A 26,958-nucleotide genomic window follows, 5' to 3' on the forward strand; every position below is an offset into this window, starting at 1 on the left:
CCTCCTGCTTGGCGGACTCGGAGAGGCCTTGCTGGTTTTCTCGGAGCAGAAGGGCTCGTAAGGACAGGAAAAATAGACTCACAGGCTGCTGGCTGGAATGCACGGCCCCTGGGCCTCAGAGGTCCCGCTCAAATGTGTTAGAAGGAAGAAAACAGGGACAACAAGGCCACCACTTCTCACTGCATCAAGAAGTCTCTGGGCTGTTGGAGAGAAATGACTGTGTTGTGTCTTCCTGCTCCGAGAGGCTCACTCAAGCCTTGCTGACCATGCTGGGCCCAGTGGGGCAGACCCAGACCCGGAACCCCCCATGTGGGGATGGGTCTGCTCACCTTGACTGATGTGCAGGCCTCCTTATTAAACACCCTTCACCAAACATGACTATACGGAGGCGGGCTCAAGGAATTTCGTTGCACTTTGTTTTATGTGTTTACATCTTTGGAGACTTTTCTGGGGACACCTTTCCCTTGCTGTCACGGGCTTGCCTGGAGCCCCCACTCACCCACTTAGGAGCACAGACAGAATTCCTCATGGAGGGCTTTCACGGGGGGCAGGGGCAGAGATGAGGGTCAAATGGGAGTTCTGAGTCAAGTAAGACATCAGCAAGGATGCTGTTACTCCAGAGAGAGTGCTAAAGCCTTTTTGGGGTTGTGTGTTGTGTTGCATTCTATACACTCTTGTTGTCCGCTGTGAGGCTAACTTGCTCCTAAATGATCACCAGAGGGAATAGGGTTTATAACTGTTGATGCATGTGCTCCCTGGCCAGTGACACAAACATAGAACATACGTATACACAAAAGCACACGCATTTATATTCACATCCCTTAAAGCTTTTAATCCATTGAATTCCCTGGTGGCTCAGAGGAGATTTCATTCATATCGTTGAACACTGAAGTATATTTTTCAGGCCAGATTAAAAATTTGATTAAGACTCTAAATCTTCCTCTGTGGGAGTCCAAAGAAATGAACATGCATGAAATGGTAACTTGCTTCTGAACTCACAGTGAAGGTTTAAGAAAATAATGTCTGACTTCAAATATTTCTGCTCATGACAGGTTTTGAATGCCTGACGGCTCTGCCAGGTGTCGGGTCTGGTCATGTTGAGATGTAGCAGGTAGTGAAGTCCCAGTGAGTCCTCCCCAGGCAGGAAGCCAGGCTGGCACTGGTGGTCATGCACGCCATTCATGGAGAACCATCTTCGGTGTCTGGGAAATAAGCCTGTCCATGGAGAATAAGGTCAGCTTAGTCAGGGGCCATTCTTCCAACTTGTTGAAAAAATACACAGAAGATGAAACAAATAGGAATAGATTCGTATATTTGGAACTTGAGTACCTTAAATTCATTCCCTTGTCTTTTCCTGGTCTCTGTGTGTCATTTAAGGTAAAGATGTTCGGAGTGATGTTTACACAGAGACAGTTGGGTTTTTTTTAATGTTTATTTATTTTGAGAGTGAGAGAGAGCGTGCACAGCTGGGGACGGACGGAGAGAGAGCGAGACAGAGAATCCCAAGCAGGCTCTGCACTGCCAGCCCAAAGCCTGACTCGGGGCTCAGCCCCACAACCATGAGATCATGATATGAGCGGAAATCAAAGAGTTGGAAGCTTAACCAACTGGGCCACCCAGGTTCCCCTACACACATATAGTTTCAGTTTGCTGTATGTCCTTCATCTATATAAATTTTACAGAGGCTGAAGATCAAATAGAAAACCGGGTTTAGAATTGCCCTTGTTCTTTTGCTCCCACAAAACTCTTTCTGTACAACTGAGAGAGTTCTCCTTTTGTGGAAAGTGGCATCTGTCCAAATGTCATCTGAAGCCTGTCTTTCCAAGTGCCATTCAAGCAAATGGAGGTTCCTAAGTCAGGAAAGAACCATGCACAGGTAATGGGCCCATCTCCTGTTTCTAGGAGACCTGTTCTTAAAAGAATCTCTACTAAGGACTTTTTTATTTTTGTTTGTTTGAATTTTTTTGATGGCATTCCAGAGTCCCATTGTTTTTATTTTTTAATTTCTTAATCTGAGTAGAGTTGATACACATGTTAATTAGTTTTAGGTGTATGACTTAGTGATTTGACAAGTTTACACATTATGCTGTGCTCACCACGAGTGTACCATCTGTCCTATTACATCGCTATTAGGATATTATTGACTATGTTCCTTATACTGTGCTTTTTATTCCCAGGCCTTATTCATTCCATAATCCAAAGCCTGTACCTCCCTCTCCCCTTCAACTGTTATGCTCCCCCTGACCCCCCAATCCCTTTGGCAACTCATCTGTTCCTTCTCTGTTTTTATAGTTCCAATTCTCCTTTTTGTTTTTTTATTCATTTTTTAAAATTCTAAGTTAAGTCATATGGTATTTGTCTTTCTCAGTCTGATTTATGCCACTTAGCACAATACCTTCTAGGTCCATCCATGTTGTTTCATGTGGCTTGATCTTGTCCTTTTTTATGGCTGTGTAATACTCCACTGTGTATATATACCACATAATATGCCACATAAGTCTATCAGTGGACATTTAGGTTGCTTCCATATCTTGGCTATTGTAAATAATGCTGCAATAAACATAGGGTACATAGATCTTTTCAAGTTAGTGTTTTCATTTTCCCTGGGTAAATACCCGATAGTGAAATTACTGGATCATATGGTATTTCTGTCTTTAATTTTTTGAGGCAACTCCATACTGTTTTCCACAGAGGCTGCACCAGTTTGCTTCTACCAACAGTGCACAAGGTTCCTTTTTCTCCACGTCTTCACCCACGCTTGTTGTTTCTTCTTGATTTTAGCCATTCTGACAGGTGTGAGGTGGTATCTCATTGTGGTTTTGATTTGCATTTCCCTGATGACGAGTGATGTTGAGCATCTTTTCATGTGTCTGTTGGCCACCTTTAGATCTTCTTTGGAGAAATGTCTGTTCAGGTCCCTTGCCCATTTTTAAAACAGGCTGTTTGGTTTTTTTGGTGTTGAGTTGTATAAGCTCTTTACATATTTTGGATAGTAACTCCTTTTGGATGTATCATTTGCAAATATCTTCTCCCATTCGGTAGGTTGTCTTTTTGTTTGGTTGATTGTTTCCTTTGTTGTGCAAAAGCTTCTTATTTTGATGTGATCCCCATAGTTTGTTTTTGTTTTTGATTCCCTTGCCTCAGGAGACATCTAGAAAAATGTTCCTACCACTGATGTCAGAATGATTACGGCCTATGCTCTCTCCTAGGACGTTTATGGTTTCAGGTCTCACATTGAGGTCTTTAATCTATTTTGAGTTTATTTTTATGTACAATGTAAGAAAGTGGTCCAGTTTCATTGTTTTTAAAACCTCAGGTATTATCTTACTTTGACACCAGCAGGAGGCAGAGGATGAGGTGTTTCTTCAATATACCATCCTGTTTCCTTTAGCTTCCATCTCTCCTAGGGCTTTCCCTCCGCCCCCCAAGCCTTAATTTCTACATTTTATGCCAAGTTCACATGCTCAGCTCTAAATGCAGGGTGAGCGAGAGGTCTATAGACCCAGGGGCTGGCCCAGATCACTGCAGTCCCCTTAGCTCTCATTGTCCGTGGCTCTCTGCTTCCCTCACCCAGCACTCCCTTTTTTCAAAAATGATCCATTTGGCCATGTCTTGTCTGGGTCTGATGATCCCGACCTTGCTGGCCCCAAGTCAAAGCCAAAGTGCTTGGTTTTTTCATTTGTACAAATAAAGTATGCTTTCCGCCAAAGGAGGCCAGATTCTGTATGATTGTATATTGTTACGAATCTCCTGTGGATATAAAGAAAAATAAACCGTTTGTTTTCATGAAAATTTGCCTTTCTTTCTCTTCTCTTCAAACTCAGCTGGAGAGGATTGCAAAAACAGTTGTTATCCCTGGGGGAAGGGAGCAGGGGGAGGGTTCTTGCATCTTAAATACAGAATCTGACTTCTTCCAACATCCAGGCCACTTAGCTCCGAACAGGGAGGATGACCCAGCTCCTTCTGCTGGACCCTTGCTGTCCAAGAGGGTGAGCATAGCCATGTGTGGCCGTCACTGAAATGACGTGTGTCCAGATTCACATGTGCTGTACATAAGGGTAAGTGCACAGTGATTTCAAAGATTTAGTACAAGACACAGGATGTAAAATATTTTGTAATCATTTTTATACTGATTACAGGTTGAAATAATATTTTGATAGATTAAATAAAACATCAGAATGAATCTCCCATTTCTTTTTACCTTTTTTTAAATGTTTGTTTATTTTTGAGAAAGAAAGTGAATGGAGGAGGGGCAGAGAGAGAGGGAGACACAGAATCCGAAACAGGCTCCAGGCTCCCGGCTGTCAGCACAGAGCCCGACGCGAGACTCGAACCCACGACCCATGAGATCACGACCTGAGCCAAAATCTGACGCCCAACCAAATGAGCCACCCAGGTGCCCCTCTTTTTACCTTTTTTAACGGGACTACTAGAAAATTGCAATGTGTGTATTTGGCTCACATGATGTTTCTGTTGGTCAGTGCTGATCTGGAGTGGTTCTTCGACACTGGGCCCGGGAAGCAGAGGAGACAGGTGTTGGCAGCAGCTGCTGGGGTTACCAACCCAGTAACAATATCTAAGACACTAAGTTATTGAATGTTCATTAAATGCCGCACACTGTGCTAGGTATTTTCTAGGTGTCGTGTCATTTCATTTTACCAAGGGTGGGTGGGCAACATTCTCCCCCAGTTTATCAAGGAGACTCAGAGAGATTCAGTAACCCAGGGTCACCCAGCAAGGGTTCGAACCCAGGTCTTTCTGATTAAGCCTGTTCTTCTCATCTGTACCTGAGAGAGTTCTGTTGTGAAGGAGAAATGAAACCCCTTACATTTTACAGGGAGTTGTTGGTTCTGCTCTTAAGTGTTTCCATGTGGATTCCTGACATCGGTGAGGTCACTTGTGGCTTTCTCCCTGGAGGCCACGTCTTTGCCAAAAGGTGGGGTCCGTGGCCTGCGTTCCAGCTGCCTTCCCAGTGTTTCAGTCCGTGCCACCAGCCTCCTCCCTCGGCTTGTGTCTGGGATCCGCCCTGCACGGGTTGGAGCAACCAGGAGCACTTTGGGAACGGCACTGCCCCCACCTGGACTATAGCTCTTAACGTCTCCAGAACAACCAGCCACTGTTGGATTCACAGGCTCCGTTCCTTGGGGACCGGCAGGTTTTGGTGGCTGAGAGGTTTGAAGGTTGAAGGATCCTGGGTGACTGTGTCAGAAGAGGATACCCTTCTCTGCACCAGGTCTGCAGGCCCACCAGAGGGGGGGACAGTTACAGATCTGGCTGAAAACATAAACGTGCAAGAATGCAACAGGTGGGGCATCCGGGTGGCTCAGTTGCTTGAGTGTCTGACTTTGGCTCCGGTCATGATCTCACGGTTTGTGAGTTTGAGCCCCACGTCGAGCTTTGCACTGACAGTGCTGAGCCTGCTTCAGGTTTTGTGTCTCCTTCTCTCTCTGCCCCTCCCCTGCTCCTGTGTGTGCTCTCTCTCAAAAATAAATAAACATTAAAAAAAATACACTAGGTGATTATTAGTAATGCTTAGAACGTGATAATCTTTCTTGAGCAGTTGGTTTGGGCAAAGTACTGAAATAGAATATGGAATCATCTGGAAGTTCAAGTGCTTGGGACTCTTTGGGAGTCAGTGGTCCTTTGATTCTTGTTCCTGGGAAAGCCAGTGAAACGAGTGAGGCCACTGAGCTTCTCCTGGCCCTCCCCCAGCTTCAGGCTCTGTCCCTCTACCCTGTCTGGAAGGAGGCTGTGCTGGCTTGTTCGCAAGATGCCCGCACCCCCACCCCAAGGGTATTTACTCCCCTGTGTAGTTTCTGGCCCTTTCTCTTAAAGCTGGGCTAGCTCTGTGACTTGCTTGCTGCCAGTAGGACATGGTGGAAGTGATGCTATGTGACTTCCAAGGTCAGATCGAAAGCAGCCTTGCAGCCTTAGTCTTCTAGAATAGCCTCTGGGAGCCCTGAGCTGACATGCGGAAGTCTGAGCACCCTGAGGCTTCTGTGCTGCAGACACCAGGTGCAGGCGCTCCAATAGACAGTCCCTGCTGAGCATGTCCTTCTAGACCTCCCACTAGGCCACCAGACTGTGAGGGAAGCTGTCTTGGACCCTCTGGACCAGCCCATCTGCCAGCTGACTGCCATCAAGTGACCTTAGTTGATGCCACGTGGGGCAGAAGAATCACCCAGCCCAGCCGCACCTGCATGAATTCCTGACCACAAAATTATGAGATACGGTAAAATTGTTTTAAGCCACCGAGTTTTAGGGAAATCTGTCCCACAGCAATAGATGCCAGAGCAGAGGTCCTGGGATTCTGGGCCTCTTAGGTGGATCCACTCTGAGCTCCCTGAGCCCCTCCCCGGAACAGAGTCTTGCTCCAGAAGTCGTCCCTGCTTCTGCTGACCTCTGGCCCCAGAGCTGCCCTGCGGAGCGGAGCGGGGCGGGGCGGGGGGTGGGGGGTGGTGGTGCCCAGCTGACTGCCCCGGGCTGCCTAGAGCCCCATTACAGAGCAGATCTGTACTTTGCGGTAAGTACCTCCTTTACTCATTCGTTCATTCAAAACACATCGAGAGTCTGCTACATGTCAGGCTCTGTTTGGGCTCTGTGGATATAACCATGAACAAGACAAGCCCTCCTGAAGCTTGCTTGCCGTGAGCAGTGAGCACTCCCTGTGTGAGGGGACAGGGGACCTAAGTGAGCAGAGGCGTGGAAGTGGCAGCCCAGTGGAGAGGCAGAAGCCTGTGAGAGGCAGGGAGGTCAGGTCGCCCCCGGGTGGGATTTGAATGCTGGGACGAGAAAGCCTACGCTTAGGAGTGCCCATGATGTTCCATACGGGGTGCAGGGGCTCCCAAGGTGTGAGGTCATAGACTGTTTACAACCCTGAAGGTCCAACTTCGAGATGAGGCCTCGGAGACCCTGACAGGGCAGGAAACCTCCCCAGTCTCTCCGCTCCTCAGCCAAGACTCCAGACTTGTTTTCACTACCTGTCTCCCCGGCCCCTCCCCATGGTATGGGCTGTCCAGGGCATTGCCCACCCACCTCACCCCCCTCCCCAGATCACCACATTCTGAGCCACCCAGAGGAGCCAAGCCCCCCAGTGGCGGCCCTCCCGCAGGGCCCAGGGCAGTGCTGCTCACCACCAGGCCAGGCCCTAGGCAAGCCACCTGCAGGGCAGCTCCTGGGTCCTCTGAACCAGGCAGCAAACCACCAAGGAAGGCCGAGCCCATTCTGGAGTCTGCACAAGGCTCCCTCTGTCCTGGAACCTTTCTGAGGCAGCAGACACCCTGAGCTCCTGGTGAAATGAGGGATTCTTTGCTTCTGCTGTGAGCTGATTTTCGGGGGCGCGACAAGCAGCGGCCTGGCCTTAGTAAAACGAACAGTGGCGTATAAAGCTTTGTGTGGTTCCATCCAGGATTCACTGGGGAGGGGTCTGAATGAACCAAGCCCCCTCACCCCCTCAGCTCCCCTCCTTTGGCAGCTGAGAGTGGAATCCCATTTCGACAACTGCCTGAGCCAAAAGGAACTTTTGAGTCATTTACTTCCTGCCTGCGGTGTGAAAAGGCCCACGGGGCTGGCAAGGCAAGACCTTTGTGCCCATTTGTCTTCACAGTGTCCCTCTGAGGGAGCCTCAGCGAGAGCAGTGGAGCCTTGGGAATGTGGAGACTTAATCCAGGCACCATTCCCAGGGCCGGCGGATCTGCGTGCTTGGTGAAAAGGGCAGTAGGGCAGAGGTGGAATCTTAGGGCCTGTCCAGGCTCTCTCTGTGCCCTGGCAGGTGATGTCAGTCATTCCTTCATTATCTCCTCACTCCCTCATTCATCACACCCATATCTCGTGCCCGTGGGGTGCTAGTCTTGGTTACCGGTGCTTCCGTTTTCCCCAGGAGAGCTAACCTGCCTTTTGAAGAAGTCAGCCTCTCCACTGCTGAAAGTGAGGCCTGGCTAATCTTACTGGTGAGGCCATGGGCCCATTCCATCCCCCCCCCCCCACCGGCCCAGGGAAGCTTGTGGTCATCCCCGAGGCAGAATCTTCCGTGTTCTGGCGGGAACAGCTCTGGGCGACTTTCTGTGTGCTTCTAGACGTAAAGCAAATACAGTTGACCCTTGAGCAATGTGGGGGATAGGGGTGCTGACCTCCTGCAGAGTCAAAAATCCACATATAACTTTTGACTCCCCAGAAACTTAATAGCCGGCCTACTGTTGACCTGAAGCCTTACCAATAACATAAACAGTTGATTATGCATATTTTGCATATCATCTGTATTATATACTGTATTCTTACAATAGTGGAAGTGAGAGAAAAGAAAATGCTATTAAGATCATAAGGAAGAGAAAATGCATTTGTAGTACTTTAGGTATATTTTTTGAAAAAAAAAAAAATCCATGTATACGTGAACCTGATGCGTTCAAACCCATGTTGTTCAAGGATTGCTATGCACATTCCCTGTTCTCACAGAGGTCCTGGGCCTACAAGAAGGCCTGCAGACAGAGGTTTGTTTAAAAAACAAAACAAAACAAAACCACTCACAACAGCTTTGGGGCACTTGGGGGCCCAGTTGGTTGAGCTTCTGACTTTGGCTCAGGTCATGATCTCATGGTTCATGGGTTCGAGCCCCATGTCCGGCTCTGCACTGACAGTGTGGAACCTGCTTGGGACTCTTTCCCTCTCTCTCTGCCCCTGTCCCTCCCTCCCTCTCTCCCTCTCTCCCTCTCTCTCTTTCTCTCTCTCTCTCAAAATAAATAAAATAAATTTAAAAATATATATATATATAAATAAATAAAGCACCTTGGGGGTGCCTGGTTGGCTTAGCTGGTAGAACACATGAATGACTCTTGATCTCAGGGTTGTGAGCTTGAGCCCCATGTTGAGTGTAAGAGATTACTTAAAAAATAAAATCTTAAAAAAAAAAAACAGCTTTACTGAGATATAATTCATATGCCCTAAAATTCACCCAAAGTATACAATTCAGCGGGTTTTAGTACGTTTGCAGAAGTCTGCAACCATCATCACTCATTTTAGAATATTTTCATCATCCCAACAAGAAACCCCATAATCATTGTCTTTCCTCCCTCCCCTGCTCCTGCTGACACAGGCAATTCACCTTCTACGTCTACAGGTCTGTCTGTTCTGGAGATTTCATGTGAACGGGGATCATGCAGTACCTGGTCTTTTGTGTTAGACTCTGTTTTTTTTTTTTTATTTTTATTTTTATTTTTTTTTAATTTTTTATTTTTTCAACATTTTTTATTTATTTTTGGGACAGAGAGAGACAGAGCATGAACGGGGGAGGGGCAGAGAGAGAGGGAGACACAGAATCGGAAACAGGCTCCAGGCTCCGAGCCATCAGCCCAGAGCCTGACGCGGGGCTCGAACTCACGGACCGCGAGATCGTGACCTGGCTGAAGTCGGACGCTTAACCGACTGCGCCACCCAGGCGCCCCTAGACTCTGGTTTTTAAGTAGTTCATATACTTCCACCAAAGGCTGCTTCCTGTAGGAGCCACATCTCTGCCTGGGGTGGGAGTCCTGAACGTGGGGCATGGAAAAACGGAGGGGGTGGGTAGGAACAAGGGGACCCAGGCACCTTGAGGGAGGTAGTGGGAGGGAGTGTGGTCAACACTCTTCCAGAACCCTGGGGGGATCTGGTCTCAGTTTATCTTTCAGCAATGCCCCATTTGATCCTCAGGCCTTCAGCCAAGTCTGTTATTGCAAGACATCCTGGTGTTGGCTGTGCCTTGGGGAATAAAGGGTGTGGGTCTCCTGTGTGTGGTGAAGTTGGACAGGGGAGAGGAGGAATGGGCACCACTATCGGGTCAGGCAGTACTTCTGAGGTCCTGGGGGTGAGGACTCCAACATACCTTTATGTGGGGGACACGATTCAACCCAATTCATTACTAATGAATGGCCATCAGTTTTACTTGAGAGGCTGTGTATACAGCTAACAGATGCAGCTCCCACCTCCTGTGTGGCCCGTGAAGCTTATCTGACTGGGTTCAGGCCAAGGAGATGTAAGCAGAACTTGGTGGGTGAGACTTGGGGACAGCTCCTTCAGAGACTTCAGATAGGTAGATCTCCTGCCTTCTTCCTGCTTCTTTTCAGGATCGAGGGCATGATAGCTGGAGTTCTAGCATCTGTCTTAGGCCCCGAGATGACCTTCGAGTTGGAAGCTGTGTTCTAAGAACAGTGGGGCAGAAGCTAGAAGGAGCCCGGGTTTCTGATGAGACGGTGGAATCACCACGCCGGCCGTGGGCTGCCCACCTCCAACTATTTTAAGTGGGAGAGAATAATTAAATTCTCCTTTGTTATTTCACATCTCTGTTACTAACAGCCAAAGGCGACCCTAATGGAGACGGCCTCCAAGGAGCCCGTATGGCACACTGGGAAAGCTGTGTAGTAATATTTGGGCATAAGACATTCCTGAGTGAATACTTCTCCTCGGATCTGTTTATACACACAGTTGCCTCACAGCATAAAAATGACCTCTCTACTTGTCCCTACCCCCTACACTGTAAGCTCCTTGAAGACAGGGTCTATGTCTATCACTGTTTCCTCAGTGCCTCACACAGAGCCGGCCCACAGAAGGTGCTCAGAACGTGTTGACCTGAATGGATCCTAAATCCTCTACATTTACCAACTCTGTGGTCTTGGATTCTGAGTCTTAATTTGCTTACCAATAAAAATGGAGGCTATCATACCAGGGCTGTTTTAAAAACGAAGCACAATTGGGGTGCCTGGATGACTCAGTTGATTGGGCATCCGACTTGCCCTCAGGTCACAATCTCAGGGTTCGTGGATTTGAGCCCTGCGTCGGGCGCTGTGCTGACAGCTCAGAGCCTAGAGCCTGCTTCAGATTCTATGTCTCCTTCTCTTTCTCTGTCCCTCCGCCTCTCACTCTCTGCCTCTCTCAAAAATAAACATTTAGAAAGGTTTTTGAAAAGTGAAGCACAATTAAATGTATAGCATTTATCAAAACACCTAACGGTGTTGGATACCCGAGGAATGGTGGCCAGTATTGCATTATGATTTTCTAGAAGAAATCTTGTTCTAGTCCCCATGTGAGGCTCCACTGATTTCTGACAACCAGAGTTTACTTTTTCCTAAGACCAAGTCTCTGACTTACGTTGTGTTCATTAGGGTCCCATCTTACTCTCTTTGCCTTCTTTTGGTCTTGAGAACCTCATTAGCACATGAGTCCCTACATTCCAATTTTGGCACCTTCCAGTCTGTGCCTTCCGGTGCAAGTAAGCCTTCCATGCTGAGCCAGGTTATTAGCTAAGTCAGGATATGGGAAGCGCTGGGGGCTGTACATTCTGCCCAAGGGTCTTGGTGAGTAAAGACGGTCTTCCCATGAAGTTGCAAAGATGTCCCTATTGTCCCACTGTTCCTGGTACCCCAGCCACCTGTCACGTGATGGAACCATTTCCCCTCCACTTGGATATGGGTCACCCTTGTGACTGGTTTTGGCTACAAAGGCAGTGAAAGTTGTAGAGGCCTCTTTTAGGCAAACAGACTTGAACGATGGAAGGTAGAAAGGGTCCACAGCGACCACCTGGCTAAATAGACAGGCCCATCAGGAGACCCATCTCAGAATCTCCATAGGCCCTAACTAACCAATGGGCTACTTACAACTGGGCACAGTTACCAAAAAAGGGAACATTCCATATGTCTCCCATACCTCCTCATCTTCCCCCTTTCAAAACAGCCCCAGCCACTGCCACTGCCTTGGTGCAAAGGTACAGACAGCCTCTCTGTGCTGTCCAGCCCACGGCTCCTTGTGGTATACGCATTAAACTTTGATCGCCTTTGTTCTGCCCCAGGGGAATTCTTTGCTTCCTGTTCTACCAGCTTCTACCCTATCCTCGCTCCACATTTGGGGGCCCTCCATCCAACCAGACAGATGCCCCACTTAGACACCATGGAAGTGACATTACCAATTTTGAGCTAAGGCCTTAGGAAGCCTTACATTCTACCGACTCCCTTGGCTTCTTCTCTGAGCCCTGTCTACTAGCCCTTTTCCTTGGCCTGCTGAGTTCAGTGCAGCCAGATTCCTGCCAAGCCAGTTTAGCAAGCATCCCTCCCTACCCTCCATACCTAACCAAGTTCCTCTTGGTATTTTTCCATCCACTGACTCCCTCACCCTGCCCATTGTCTGTAAGTCCCCAGCTCTCTGTCATATTCAGAGTTGAGTTCAATCTCGGTCCCCTATTACAGTAGTCTTGATCTCTATTTCAATAATCTTGAGTAGTTTTCCTCACTTGTTTAACTCTGTCCAGTGTTCCATGTTCTCTTTGACAGCTTCCACCATGGGAACAAGCCCAGACATGGCTGCCAGAAGATAAGAGACCATGTGGAACAAGGCTAAGTCCTTCCTGCCAAGGCCACCCTAGACCAGCCTGCCCGTAGTGACTGCAGACGCATAAATGAGCCTGGATGAGATCAGCTGAGCTCCGCTTAGGTAAGCAGAACTGTCCAACCGCCCCCGAGGTGCCTGAGAAATAATCAATGTCTGTTGGTTGATACCACTACAATCAGGGGTGGTTCGATCTGCAGCAACATTGTGGTCAATATAGGTGATGACAGATACAGCAGAGAAGGAAAAGCTGAGAGAAGCAGAGCAGAAGTTCTTTGGGAAAAAGCCCCTGCCCTGAGCTCCTTGGGTCCTGCAGAGTTCATACTCTGGCTCCCACAGCATTAGGAGGGACAGCCCTATCTATCTCTTTGGCTACCACAGCCAGAAGGAGGAGGCATGGGGGAATGGAGTGGGAGCTGACCGTGTGTGTCCTTCGGTCGCCAGGCAACACCAAAAAGGCCAGGGAGGACGGAGCCTCGGGGCAGGAAGGGACTGGCTGGGGTCACCTTAGCGGTCTGCGCCCGCTGGGGAACAACTAAGTCCTACACTGCCCATCACTTGAAGTGAACACATTGGGACCAAGCTGTTAATAGCAGGCCGAAGAACTCTGAAAGACCAGCAGCCAGAACATACTGCACTCTGGGTCCCCTTCTTGAATATTCTCTTCCCCAGTCTGTGCCCCACCCAACCCTGGGCCTGTTGTTCTCTCACACAGCTTCTCTTGTCTCCTCAGCCATATTTTTATTCTTGTGTTTTTTAAACATTTTGTTTTAAGTTTACATATTTATTTTGAGAGAGAGAGAGAGCAGGGGAGGGGTATAGAGAGAAGAGGAGAGAGAGAATCCCAAGCGGGCTCTGTGCTGGCAGCAGAGAGCCTGACGTGGGGCTTAAACCCACAAACAGTGAGATCATGGCCTGAGCCAAAAACCGAGAGTTGGACATTCAACCATTTGGGCCACCCAGGCACCCCTGTTTTCGTATTTTTAAAAATTGTGGTAAAGCAGGGGTGCCCGGGTGGCTCAGTCGGTTAGGTTTGCAACTTCGACTCAGGTCATGGTCTCATGGTTTATGAGTTCAAGCCCTGCTTGGGCTCTGTGCTGACAGCCCGGAGCCTGCTTTATATTCTGTGTCTCCCTCTCTCTCTCTCAAAATAATAATAATAATAATAATAATAATAATAATAATAAAAAATAAAAACTGTGGTAAAATACATCTAACTTAAAATTTACAATTTTAACCATTTTCAGTGTATATTTCAGTGGCATTAAATATGTTCACAATGTTGTACAACCATCACCACTATTTCTGGAACTTTTTCATCACCCCAGATGGAAATTCAGTACCCATTAAACAGTAACTCCCTATTCCTCTGTCACCCGGCCATTGCTAACCTCTATTCGACTTTCTGTGTCTATGAATTTGCCCATGCTAGGTACCTCATATAAATAGAATCATATATTGGTTCTTTTGTTCTCTCAGCCCTTTATTCCCAAAACCAAAAGTTTTGTGTTTAGATATCTGAAAAGCAGCCCACTAGGGATAAGGACTTTCTTTCTTTTTTTTTTTAAGTTTTAATTTATGCATTCATTTAAGTAATCTCTACACCCAACGTGGGGCTCGAACTCACAGCCCCAAGATCAAGAGTTGCACACTCTTCCAACTGAGCCAGCCAGGCACCCCATCCAAACCAAAAGTTTTGTTTTTAGACATCTGAAAAGCAGCTCACCAGGGATATGCACTTTCTTCAATACCCACCCCGCCTCTTTTGACCCCCTGCAAGAGTTGGGCTGCATGACCGTGACCTTGGGGTATAAGGTGTATGGGGTATGGGTGTCCCTGTCCTCATCAAATCTCCTCAAAAAACCAATCTCTCCTCCCGACCAGGCTCCTGAGGAGGGGCCATGAGGACACCCCAGCCTGCATTTTACTTTCGGCTTTGTGAGTCCAGCCCTTCATTCTCCCTGCACACTCTGAGCTGCCAGTTTGCTCTCCTTCCAGTCGGATGGGGAAGCCATGGTATGCTGAGGGAGCTGTGGGCCTCAGCTTTGTCTCACCAACCCCCAGAGGACAAGGTCCACGCTCCTGGAGTGGCCCCAAGGTGCCCCACAAAGTTTTAGGTCAAAAGCTTAACAAGTAAGTACTGCTTTAATAGCAGAGGCCCTGGCTTGAGGTAAGTTGGAAGCAGACCAGTCCTATGGGGCCAGAGCAATCTGGTGGGGCCTCAAGTCTGCAGGCTGCCTGTTCGCACAAATTGATGAGGTAAAGTAAGCAGATGAGGAAAGAAATGCAGAATACTGCTAAGTTTCCACCCACTGCTGCCCCTTCCCCCACCGTACACATGCTCACTCACGTGCACACACGCGCGCTTGTTCACACGCACTCTTTCACACGCTGACATACTCTCTCCCCGCCCCCACCTCACACACACCTGCCTCAGGGACTCATGTTTTCCAAGGCTGAGATGAGAAGGCTGGACAGAAGTCAAAGGAACTATTTTCCAGAAGACCCTGGGGCCCATGAGCAGTGGGATCAAAGGTGAAACTGAGAGGGAGAGCAGGGTCTTTTTCTCTCCCTTATCTTTGAGAATTTAGCACTGCTCTGGCCTTTTGGCAAGCTGGGGACAGCACCTGGGGGCCAGTGGGCTGGCAGTGGTGGCGCCCGAGGTGGGGAAGCTGCCTTGAGAGACTGTGGGTACCCAGGGGGGGGCAGGGGAAGTGGGTAGGGAGAAGGGGAAGTGGCAGGGAAGCAGAAGGACTGTCAGCTTGTTATCATGTGTATGATTCCCCCCCAGGAGCTCTCAGGTGGTCTTCGATCAACTTTGCCCACAGTAGGGGCGCCAAACAGAAAATTCTACCTCGTCCTAAGTGTAGAATTTATTTTTATCTCACAGGATAAAAACCAGCAAAGCTGATCCTTCATTGTCAAGAATTCCCTACCTCCCTTTCCTCCGTGGTCTTTCCTAGTTCCCTTGGTCAGGCAAGTCCACTGCCGCCGGTGTGGAGATCTGTGGAGTCTGGGCAGGAAGTAAGGAACCCTGCCGGACCCCTATCCTCCTGTCTTTAAGATGGACAATCATCCCTTGATAGGTTCGTTGAAATAATTAGATAGGAAAAAGTCATATATATATATGAATATACATATGTATGTGTATATATGTGTATATTCACCATATGTCTATGTACATAGGTCTGTGTATGCATACCATATATATGTACTATGCATAGTCCCCAGCACATGGTAAGCAGTAAATATCACTATTGCTATCTTTATCCTCATCTATGATGGCTTTCCACAGCGGTTGGCTTTAGGTGGCAGGAGATTTGGAATAAATGGAATGTGACCAGGAAATAAAGTGACATTTAAGTCTATTAGCACTTACATCATCCAAGTGAGCATGGAGTCACCCCGGAAGTCCTCATTCCTTCATTTGGGATGTCACAGAACAGGATGCATTACATTCTCCAGACGTCCGTGACGTCTGTACTTAAGAGAACGGTAGTTTCTCAGGCTGGTTCACTTTCCTGATCTCCACGGCTGTTCCAAATACTTTCGTTCTCTCCAAGCCCCTTTCCCCTTACTTGCCCTTCTGTCTCCCATTTAGGTGGGCCTTGCCTCTTACCGAAAGGGAAAACAGAAGCTGTCAGATGGGAACTTCACCTTCCCATCTCATCCATGCAAACCTGCTCGCCTGGGCACTTAGCTTCCCTTCTCTTTACCTCCCCTCCCACTTAGGGTTAATCCCTCTTCTCTGCTCCTTCTGATTCTAGCTCCTCCTGCCATCTCAGGAACCTGACCACATCTCTCTTTTGGTAATTTGACCCCTCTCTCTCACCTGGCTGTAGACACCCTCAGTCTTTTTTTAGCAACAAGAAAACAGAAATAAAAAACAACGAACTTGACCTCTTTCTTCATCCCCATCGTCAGGAGCTGGCTCCCCCAGTACTGCCAACACCCCCACTGAGGAGACAAAGCGACCGCCGCTTGGTGTGGTGGGCAGGAGGGAAGTGCAGTGAAGCTTGGTTTTCAGAGGAGGGGAGACAAGCCCAGAATGCATCAGGACTCGGAAGCTGGGTTTGAGGTTAGTCTTTCAAGGTGGGGGATCTAGGACTTGGGTAACGAGCTTGATACCACAGCCCAGGATTGGTGGGGACGGCAACGGGAGGGATTCAAAGCATCTCCAGGCACAGAGTGTACGTGCTTCTCATTGAAGAGTTGATGGGTATCTGGGGGAAGTTACTGTAGTGAGCAATCACCCTGTTTGCTTGGGAGGACCGTCGCAAAGAGTAGAGGAATGCCAGCAAAGACGGGACGAGCGACCTCACGCCAACTGGGCAGTAAGGCGTGGTTTCACTTCTCTGCGTCCAGGCTGAGTGTGGGGTGGAAGGTTTTGGTTCTCAGCTTTGAGCTTCAGCCCTAGCTCCTTCCTCACATTCACAACTAAACTCGTCAAAACAATTTCTCTGCTTGCTGACGCCAATTTCTCACCTCCTCCTCACTCGGAGCCTGATGTGGGGCTCGAACTCACGGACCACGAGATCATGACCTGAGCTGAAGTCGGAGGCTCAGTCGACTGAGCCACCCAGGTGCCCCCCCCCTCAGGTACCTTCTAAAACAGCACTCGTCCTCAGCCGCGATCCTGTCTTTCAATCTGGTTGATACTTTGCAGGCCTCATCACACAGGGCCTCTAGGGTCTTGGTCTCCTGCTCCTCGGTGCCCTACGACCCAACATGCCCCCAGGGGTCCCGCTATCTCTCTCACACCACTCTTTCTCTGCTTTATAGACACATCCCCGTCTGTCCAGGTGTTAAACATTATCGTCCCACCAGGCCTGGTCCTGGGGCTGCCCTCCTCCCTCTATGCTTGCCCCCCTGGCAAAGCCATGTGTTCACGCACTCCAGGCACATTTGTAAACGTATGTCTCCAGCTTGACCTGTCTTTGGAGCTCTGGACCCACATACACAACAGTCTACATGACATCTCCTCTGAATGTCTCTAAGCCTTTACACTCCAAGATCTCTGTGGAAGTTAACACTGTGACAAAACAAACAAATAAACAAAACAAAACAAAACAAAACAAAATTTCAGGGGTTTGACATAGTAAAAGCTTACTCCTCTCTGATATGCCGGTCCAGAGCAGGAGTTTCTGGTCTGCTGGTCATCTCTCCCACATGGTGACTCAAAGGTCCAGGTTCTGTGCCACCTGCTGTATCTTCAGAGTCCTCTGCATTTATCCAGTGGGCAGTACAGGAGAGGAACAAAGCACATTCCCTCTACCCTCCCAGATTTAATAGCCAGGTCTATGAAATAAACTGACAACAGGCAGATTAATAGAAGAAAAGTATACAAATGCATTCATTTTTACTATTACACTACTGGGGATATCACAGGATAAAACTAAGTGAATACCCCCAAAATGGTGAGAATTGAAAGCTTAAATACTGTCTTATAGGGGAAGGGGAGGGGAGATAAAGACAACACAGGAAAGAGGAAATTATTTTTAGGAAGGATGAGAGACCAGATGGGAGGTATGACAGGGTACGACAAAGTTTGGCTGGCTGTGGTGCTGGCTTCCAGTCCTCTCCTGTGAGAAGAGTCAACCTTCCCGGGTTGATGAAACTCCCCAGGCGGGGAATCTATGACAATGGAGTTCGTTTTGGAGGATCTGACTTTAGGCAGGTAAGGGGACTGCAGAGAAAGCAAACTGCATTTGCTCGTTTTCAAGTGCCTTCAGTTCAAAATAACTAATTTGCCAAAGTGGCACATTTTGGGTTGGCACATCCTGAACTCCTTCAACAGGAAAAAAGGGAGTGTCAAAGCCACATCTGAGTTTTAAAAGCTTTGGCCTGGGAAATGGTATCACTTCTACTCATGTTCTGTTGACCAAAAGAACTCCCCCAAAACAAAAAACAAAAAACAAAACAAATCAAACAAAAAGTCACATGGTATTATGGGTTAGATTGTTGCCTACCATCACCCCAAAAAAGATATGTTCAAGTCCTAACCACAGGTACCTGTGAATGTGACCTTATTTGGAAATAGAATCCTTTGCAGATGTAATCAGGTTAAGATGAGGTCGTATTGGCCAATCACATGACTGGTGTCCTTACAAGATGTTAGAAAGTTGAGCATGCAGATATACCCAGAGAGAAGTTGACCAGGCGAAGACACTGAGACACAGGGGAGAATGCTATGTGAAGACAGAGACAGAGATTGAAGTGATCCGTTTATAAACTAAGGGACACCAGGAATTGCCAGCAACCATCAGAAGCTATGAACAGATAGATTCTCTTTCAGAGCCTCTGGAAAGAACTGACTCAGCCGCCACCTCCATTTTGGACTCCCAGCCTCCAGAACTATGAGAGAATAAGTGTATATTAAGTCACTCAGTTTGTGGCACTTTGTTACTGCAACCACAGAAAACCAGTACACCTGGCCACACCCGGATACAAGAGGAAACGTAGTCCCACATTTTGGTGAGAACTCCATCCTACTGAAGGGCTTCTGTCACAATATGGAAGCCTGAACTCACCCTCTTCCCTTCCAATCCTTTATACCCTAGTATGGGCACTGCCCTCGTTGTAGCTGTCAAGGCTAGAAACTTGGGATCAGCCGTGACCTCTCCTTCTTCCTCCCCTCCCATATCCAATACTAAGTCCTAAATATCTCTAGAGTATATCATTTCTCTCAGTCTCCATCACAACCCACTCCCCACACTGACACCCCATGTCCTGATCACTGCAAAAGTCTCCTGACTGGTCTGCCTTTGCCCGTGCTAGTTCCTCATTGAGCTTCCAGACTCCTGCCACTATTCAGTTTCTAAATCTCAAATCTGCTTATGTTATCATCCTATTTAAATATGTTAAAGATGTTCCATTGTCTAGAGGATAAAGGTAAATTCCTTGTGGTCAACAGGGGCCTTCATAGTCTGACTGATGGTTCATTTGATGTGTCAACTTGACAGAGCCATAGGTGCCCAGACATTTGGCCAGACATTATTCTAGGTGTGTCTGTGAGGGTGTTTCTGGATGAGATCAACATTTGAATGGGTAACTGAGGCTGGTTGCCCTTTCTGATGTTGCTGGGTCTCATCCAATCAACCTGAAGACCTGAATAGAACAAAAAGACTAAGAGGGAAATCCTCCTGCCTAATTGTCTGAGCTGGGACCCTGGTCTTTTCTGCCTTCAGACTCAAATGGAAAAACCCACTCTTCTTGGGTCTTGAGACTGTTGGCTTTTAGATTAGAGTTTATACCTTTGGTTCTCCTGGCTTTCAGTGTTTTGGGCTTAGGCTGGAAATACACCATCAGCTGTCTTGGGTCTCCAGCTTGCTGACTACAGATCTGGGGACTTTTCAGCCTCCAGTCATGTAAGCCTATCTATCTATTTATCTAACTATCATCTATCTATTATCTATTATCTATCTATTCTCTCTCTCTCTCTATCCATTGATCCATCCATCCATCCATCCTTCCATCCTTCCATCCTTTCATCCTTCCATCCTTCTTCTTGGTTCTTGGTTCTGTTACTCTGGAGAACCCTGACTAATATATTGACCCTATCTATCTCTCTACACACCACACTCCCACCTGATGTTAGGGCTTTGCATATGCTCTCCCCCTAGAAAATCTGTTCCTTCTCATCTTGCCCAATTTACTGCTACTCATTTTTCCTATCTCAGGTCAAGCATCACTTCTTCCCTAATTTCCTTGACCAGGTCCACTCTCTCAACTAGATATTCATTAACACACCATGAATGCCTCCACTGTAGGACTTGTCAAAGTTATGTGGCCATTTCACTGTGTGTCTTCCCTATAGCCTGTGAGCCTCAGGAAGATAGTTACCGTGTTGGTAGTAACTATTACTCACTACCATGCCCCAGCACCTAGCTCAGTGCCCAGCCAAAAGAATGTGTGGATTGAGTTTTGCCGCCATTTGCAGGGGATATCTACTTGGAATACACGCCAGGAATGATCAGGGCTGTGATAGACAGTTATCCTTATCCTGGGTTGGGGAAGAGGGAAGAGACAAAGAATAGGTGGTTTACATCCAGGGGTTGTTCTATGGGGACCTGTCATCACCACAGCAAGGGCACCAGTCAGAATGGAGGCAGAAGGGTGGCTGGAGGGAAGTCAGGACAGATGCCACTCAGTTGCTCCAAGGACACTGACATCACTCAAAGCATCACTGGAACAGGCCATCTGAAATTACCTATTTTCTCTTTTAAAAAAAAAATTTTTTTTAACGTTTATTTTATTTTTGAGACAGAGACAGAGCATGAACGGGAGAGGGTCAGAGAGAGAGGGAGACGCAGAATCTGAAACAGGCTCCAGGCTCTGAGCTATCAGCCCAGAGCCCGATGCAGGGCTCGAACTCATAGACCACAAGATCATGACCTGAGCCTAAGTCGGACGCCTAACTGAGCCACCCAGGCGCCCCCTGCCCCTATTTTCTCTCTTTAAGGCTTGCTATGGACTGGATTGTTGTGTCCCCTCAAAATTCATATATTGAAACCCTAATCCCTAATGCAATGGTATATGAAGATAGATCCTTTGGGGGCACCTGGGTGGCTCAGTCGGTTAAGCGTCCGACTTCAGCTCAGGTCACGATCTTGTGGTCTGCGAGTTCAAGCCCCGCGTCGGGCTCTGGGCTGATGGCTCGGAGCCTGGAGCCTGTTTCCGATTCTGTGTCTCCCTCTCTCTCTGCCCCTCCCCCGTTCATGCTGTGTCTCTCTCTGTCTCAAAAATAAATAAACGTTAAAAAAAAATTTTTTTTTGAAGATGGATCCTTTGAGGGTAATTTCATCATGAGGGTGGAGCCCCCATGAGGGGATTAATGCCCTTATAAGAAGAAACACAAGGAGCACCTGGGTGACTCAGTAGGCTAAGCATCCAACTCTTGATTTCGGCTCAGATCTCATGGTTTTGAGATCAAGCCCTGTGCCGGGCTCTGTGCTGGGCATAGAGCCTACTTATGATTCTCTCTTCTGATCTCACTTTTTCTCTCTCTCTCTCTCAAAAATAATGAGAAGAAGAAGAAGAAAAAGAAATACAAGAGAGTTTGCCCTTCTCTTTGCTCTCTGCCACATGAGAATACAGTGAGAAGATGGCTTTCTGCAAACCAGAAAAGATTGCCATCACCAGTCACCAGATATGCCGGTGCCTTGCTCTTGGACTTCCCAGCCTCCAGAACTGAGAAATAAATGTTTGTTGTTTAAGCTACCCCAGTCTATGGTATTTTTGTTATAGCAGCTCAAGCTAAGACAAAGCTGGATTTTATTTTTTGAAAACGCCGAGGGGCGCCTGGGTGGCGCAGTCGGTTAAGCGTCCGACTTCAGCCAGGTCACGATCTCGCGGTCCGTGAGTTCGAGCCCCGCGTCAGGCTCTGGGCTGATGGCTCGGAGCCTGGAGCCTGTTTCCGATTCTGTGTCTCCCTCTCTCTCTGCCCCTCCCCCGTTCATGCTCTGTCTCTCTCTGTCCCAAAAATAAAAAACGTTGAAAAAAAAATTAAAACAAAAAAAAAAGAAAACGCCTGATGCCATTTGGTGCGAAAAGTGACTGGAGTAGGTGATGGCTCAGAATGACAGTGTTTCAGGTCAAAACGGGAGGTGAAGATATGTCTTAACGAGACTGATCTCTTATCCCACTGATCCTCTTCTCTTGCCAGACCCAGAAGGGGAATCCCCCGCATGCTTTATACCACAGACTAATACTAATAGCTGATGTGTAAGTGCATGCTGTGTGTCAGGGCTACCTGCGTACTTCACGTTCATTATCTTGTGGGCCCCTCACCACCTTCTGAGAGAAAAAGCCAGAGTCAATCCCATTTTAGAGCTAAGGTCTGAAGCTTGGGAAGGTTTCATAACTGCCCCCAGCTGCATCGGCTCATGAGGGGCAGAATGCACCTGTTACGAGAACGTGCACCTCGGACGTCAGAACCATTCTTTGAACCACTCTTATGTGCTGCCTCCCGAGTGACTGCCTGAGAGAGCAGTGATTGTTTAAATAAGGTTTACAATCATTATTACAGCAATAGCCTCATTATATTTCACTAGGGGAGATAAAGCACGTGAAAGTGCTATGCTATTAATTACTACTGTAATACGTACACGTGCCCGCGCGTGTGCGCGCGCGCGCACACACACACATGCATGGAGATAATGGAAGGGAGACATGCTTTCCAGATCCTTGCTACTAAAAGTACTAAAAATGTGGCTTGTGCTGGAAACATTGGTTCCCCAGAATCTCGAGTGCCCTCCTAGATGCACCGACTCCATATCTGCTCTTCAACAAACCCACATGCTTGGTAAAGTTTGAGAAGCCCTTTCAGGATCAGAATCTTTGCCTTCCACCTATGACCCCACACTAACAGCTGTGACCTGCAAACTTCTGGAGGTGGAAAAATCACTGGGGAACTTGTTGCAAATATGGATTCCTGGGTTTCACTCTCGGAGATTCTAGAATTCCCAGGCCTTTTCATGTCTAAAAGACATGGCAGGTGATTCTGATGCATCTGATCCTACTAGGACTCCGTACTTTGACAAGCACTCATCAAATATTTCTTTAGTTTTCCAGCAGAAAATACATCCTTAATAGTAACTTAATAGTAAAAGCTCTGGAAACTGCTTTTGGCAACAACAGAAGTCCAGATCTTGTCTTCATTGGAATCAAGAGAACTGTTTTAGTTTGGGAAAGTCTATATAATAAACCTCTAATTCTCCTTCTTCTCTGCCTCTCCCTTCGCATCTGATTTCTATTCACTTCTCAGCAGCTGGGACTCATGCTTTGATTTAGAACGGTGGTAGAGACTTCCTGAGAATCATTTTAATCATTCTGCAAAAAATGAAAAGCTTGCACTGTCTTTTTTGAGATAGTTGAGTTAGCACACCTTTTTGGACCACTTGGGGCATGTGAGCTCTGGGAACCCCACAGAGCAAACTAAGGTCTCTCAAAAGTGAGAACTCGGGGGTTTCAATGACCAGACAGCTACGGAAAATACCCATCCCCAAAAGGTGATTGGGAATTAAAGGGACTTCCCAAACTTGGAATGGCCCAAGAGCTTTCAGCGAAATTGACACTGTGGGCTGTTCTGTGTGCTTAGAGAGGCTATCCACGTTCAGTGACTGGTGGAAATGTGTGCTAAGATGTGGGGAAGCCTGGAAAGGACAAGGGGACTGTGTGACAAGTCGAGAAGCAGGAGGCCCTTTACTGGGCCCGGAGGACAGGTGGTGGCCAAGGACCAGAGGGAGCTTTGAGGTTTGGACGGGGCAGGAGACCCCAGATGTGAAGCAGAGGTGCAGAGAGAGGGATTTCAGATGGACAGGAAGGAGGAAATGCAGGCTATGAGTTGACTGCAGGGGGTGGGACAGCCAGGAAAGCTTGTGACAAAGGCAGTTGGGAGATGAGCCAGTGAGGAAAGTGATTGCATTGCACAGATGGAGAAGCAAAGGAGTGTCCTGATAGAGAAGAGGAAAGCAATTTCCATCCTTCTTCCCTTCCTTCCCCTCCCGTCCTGTCCCCTCCCCTCCTGTTAGTATATGTGCTGCCCAGAGAGCAACGCTTTCTTTTTTTTAATGTTTATTTATTTTTGAACGAGAGAGAGACAGAGGGGGAGTGGGGAAGGGCAGAGAGAGAGAGGGAGACACAGTATCTGAAGTAGGCTCCAGGCCCTGAGCTGTCAGCGCAGAGCCTGATGCGGGGCTCGAACTCACGAACGGTGAGATTATGACCTGAGCCAAAGTCAGAAGCTTAACCGACTGAGCCACCAAGGCACCCCACAACCCTTTTTCTGAGAGCAGAAGATTGGGGGCTGGAGGTGGGGATGGGGGTAGAAAGAACACAACCATCTAGGTCCTCGGGGCTGGGTAGAGGACAGGAAGCATCCCATCCAGAGCAGCCTGTTTGGATTCTGATCTGACACGTCTGTAGAGCCTGAGTGGACACGTGAATGGCCTTGACTCGGTGGGTAATGGACACTCTGAGTATTATGGGCTGAACTGTGTGCCCCCTAAAGTCATGTGTTGATGCCCTAACCCCCAGAGCTCAGAACGTGACCCTGTCTGGAGACTGGGCCTTTAAGAGGTAGTTAAGGTTAAATGAGGCCGGCATGGGTAAGATCTCATCCAGTCTGACTGTTGCCTTTAGAAGAAAAGGAAAAAGCTGGGCCCCCGAAGAGACACCAGGGATGTGCAGGCACATAGAAAAGGAAGAAGAGGCCGCAGGAGAGACCCCAGAGGAAGCCAACCAACCCGGCCAGCACCTCCGTCTCAGACTGCGAGCCTCCAAAACTGTGAGAAACTGACTTTCTGTTGCTGCCCAGACTGCGGGGCTGTGGCTATGCGGGAATGCACCTGTGATATGCGGTGTGGCCTGGGGCGTCTGCTGGGCGGTGAGGGTGAGGAGGCAGCCTCGTCCCAGCCCGGGGTGTTGTTGTGAGGGCTGGCTGCACAGCAGCTGGCTAGGCGAGGTCCGTCTCCCTGCTCAACTGCCCTGGTTCTTCGGGGTGAGCTGTGAAACTGGTGGCATTTCCACCTGGGCTCTGATGGAGACGCGGTGCTAGCGCCTTTGGCTTCTGAGACTCTGGTGTTGGGCCCAGTGCAGACGCGGTTGCAGGGCCAAGGGTCAGGGGGGCCCCCCCACTCTCTAGGCTGTTTGTCACCACTCCCTCCCCTGAGTGGGGGACCCAGGCTACCAGGCCCGGCCGCCAGGCCCACTCTGCCCAGGCTTCCTGGTTCTGGGCACGGGAAACCTTTGGAAGGGAGGAGATTAGGGGGAGAGAAGCCACCAGGCGGCTCCACCTGGCAGGGTGACACCTGGGGCTGTGGAGGGAGGGAGCTCTGGTGACACAAGGACTTGGGGTTGCTGACGTCAGCACGTGGCGGGTAATTGGAGCTAAAGACAGCAGCGAGGCATCCAGGGCCCATTTGCTGGCCGACAGGTGTGGGAGCAGCCACCTTGTGGAGGCAGTCACTGCGCCTCGCCCAGCTCGTGGGTCCCTGAGACGCAGCCAGCACCCCTGTCCCCCCCAGCAGTGGGGACAAGAATGGAGAGGCGCCTCTCGGGGGTGTGAGAACATGAGCGAAATACCGCTGTGCGCTGCCCGGCACCGCGGCCCGGCACCGCGGCCCTCCGACTAGAAACGTGGGATGTGGGATGGGGACATCCGAGTCCTCAGGGCCAGCTCTGGCTGACAGCTGGCATAACCGTGCTGTGAACGGGGCGGGGCATACACCGTCTCCGACTCTGCATCCCGGCCCTGCTCCACGCCTCCGCCCTCTGCCGCTGGTGACCGTGCGTGCGGGAGGGGCTTGTTCCTGGGTCGTGAGAAAATGACATCCAATGCCGTGGGGGGCAGGGGGGCGGGTGTAAGCTTGTCTGTGAGTGTGTCCGTGTGTGTGTCTGAGTGTGTGGAGGCAGGAGGACCCGTCGCGCCTGGTTCACAGGATGAGTGGGCTCAGCTGTGGCCTTGGGTGGGCGCGCAGGTGGCTCAGGCTGGGCCCTGTAGCGCAGGCCACGCCCACAGGCCGTCCTCCGTGTCTCTCCCCCAAAGTGAGGGAGGTCGCTGAGGCTCCCACTGGGCTGTGAGAGAGCTGGGTGCTCTTCAGGGCCAGCCAGGCAGCTGCACAGTGCTCGCCATCCCAGCTGTCCTAGTGCTCGGGGCCCTCGGGCTGCTCACCACCACTGTCTTTATACCTTTACACACCTGCCTGCCTCTTTGGCCTGCGGGAGTTCTCCTCTAAAAATTTAGGCTAGAGGGGTCCCTGGGTGGCTCAGTTGGTTAAGTGTCTGACTTCGGCCCAGGTCACGATCTGAAGGTTTATGGGTTTGAGCCCTGCATCGGGCTCTGTGCTGGCAGCTCAGAGCCTGGAGCCTGCTTTGGATTCTGTGTCTCCTTCTCTCTGCTCCTCCCCTGCTCGGTTGCTCATGCACGCGCGTGTGTGCTCTCTCTCTCTCTCTCTCTCTCTCAAAAATAAATACTAAAAAAAAAAAAAAAAAAAAAATTAAGGCTGAAATCCCTAGCAGCCTGAATGCATCAATGTCCCATCAGGCCTGAGGGGTACCTTTTGGGAGGACTGACACAGTGACCCCCACCTCACCTACTGCACCCCAGTAGGACTAGGACTGAGCTGGTGGGTGAGGTCTGGAACCCAAGAGCTTTTAAAAAATAATTGATAGTAGTTCTGCCAGAAGATGCCATCAGCCTCCCTCCTATGGACCCACTGATTGTTTTGTTTTGTTTTGTTTTGTTTTGTCATCTTTGATGATCAGCTCCTGTTCAAAGCCCCTCATGAAGGAATGACCAAGAACCCTGAGGTTTCAAAGGAAGGTCCATTTGGTGGAGAGGGGGTCTGGATACCACCCTGAGGAGGGCCGTTTTCAGAATCAGGTTCATTGTAGCCAAACTGTCTTTTTTTTTTTTTTTTTTTTTTTTTTTTTTTAATGTTTATTTTGAGAGAACATGTGCAAGCAGGGGAGGGGCAGAGAAAGAGAGAGAATGTCCCAAGTAGGCTCAGTGCTGTCAGCACAGAGCCTGATGTGGGGCTTGAACCCACCAACCCTGAGATCATGACCTGAGCCAAAACTGAGTCAGACGCTTAACTGAGCCACCCAAGCGCC

At 48.9% G+C, this 26,958-nt stretch overlaps 1 protein-coding gene across 2 annotated transcripts in view; it reads left to right on the forward strand.

Annotated features, from left to right (window-relative positions):
* TMEM241 (transmembrane protein 241) overlaps positions 1-3,792 on the forward strand; it is a 118,938-nt gene extending 115,146 nt beyond the window's left edge. The window contains exon 16 of one of the 2 annotated variants that reach the window (XR_009251015.1): positions 1-72. Coding sequence is in view for 1 of the 2 variants with exons in the window: in XM_058692516.1 (XP_058548499.1) it covers positions 1-61 (61 nt within the window). In the remaining variant the exon portion in view is untranslated. The other variant, XM_058692516.1, reaches the window with a different exon arrangement.
* The last annotated feature ends 23,166 nt before the right edge of the window (positions 3,793-26,958 follow it).

Source organism: Neofelis nebulosa, chromosome 11 (genome assembly GCF_028018385.1).
Source record: "Neofelis nebulosa isolate mNeoNeb1 chromosome 11, mNeoNeb1.pri, whole genome shotgun sequence".
In the NCBI taxonomy this organism is placed as follows: Eukaryota; Metazoa; Chordata; class Mammalia; order Carnivora; family Felidae; genus Neofelis; species Neofelis nebulosa.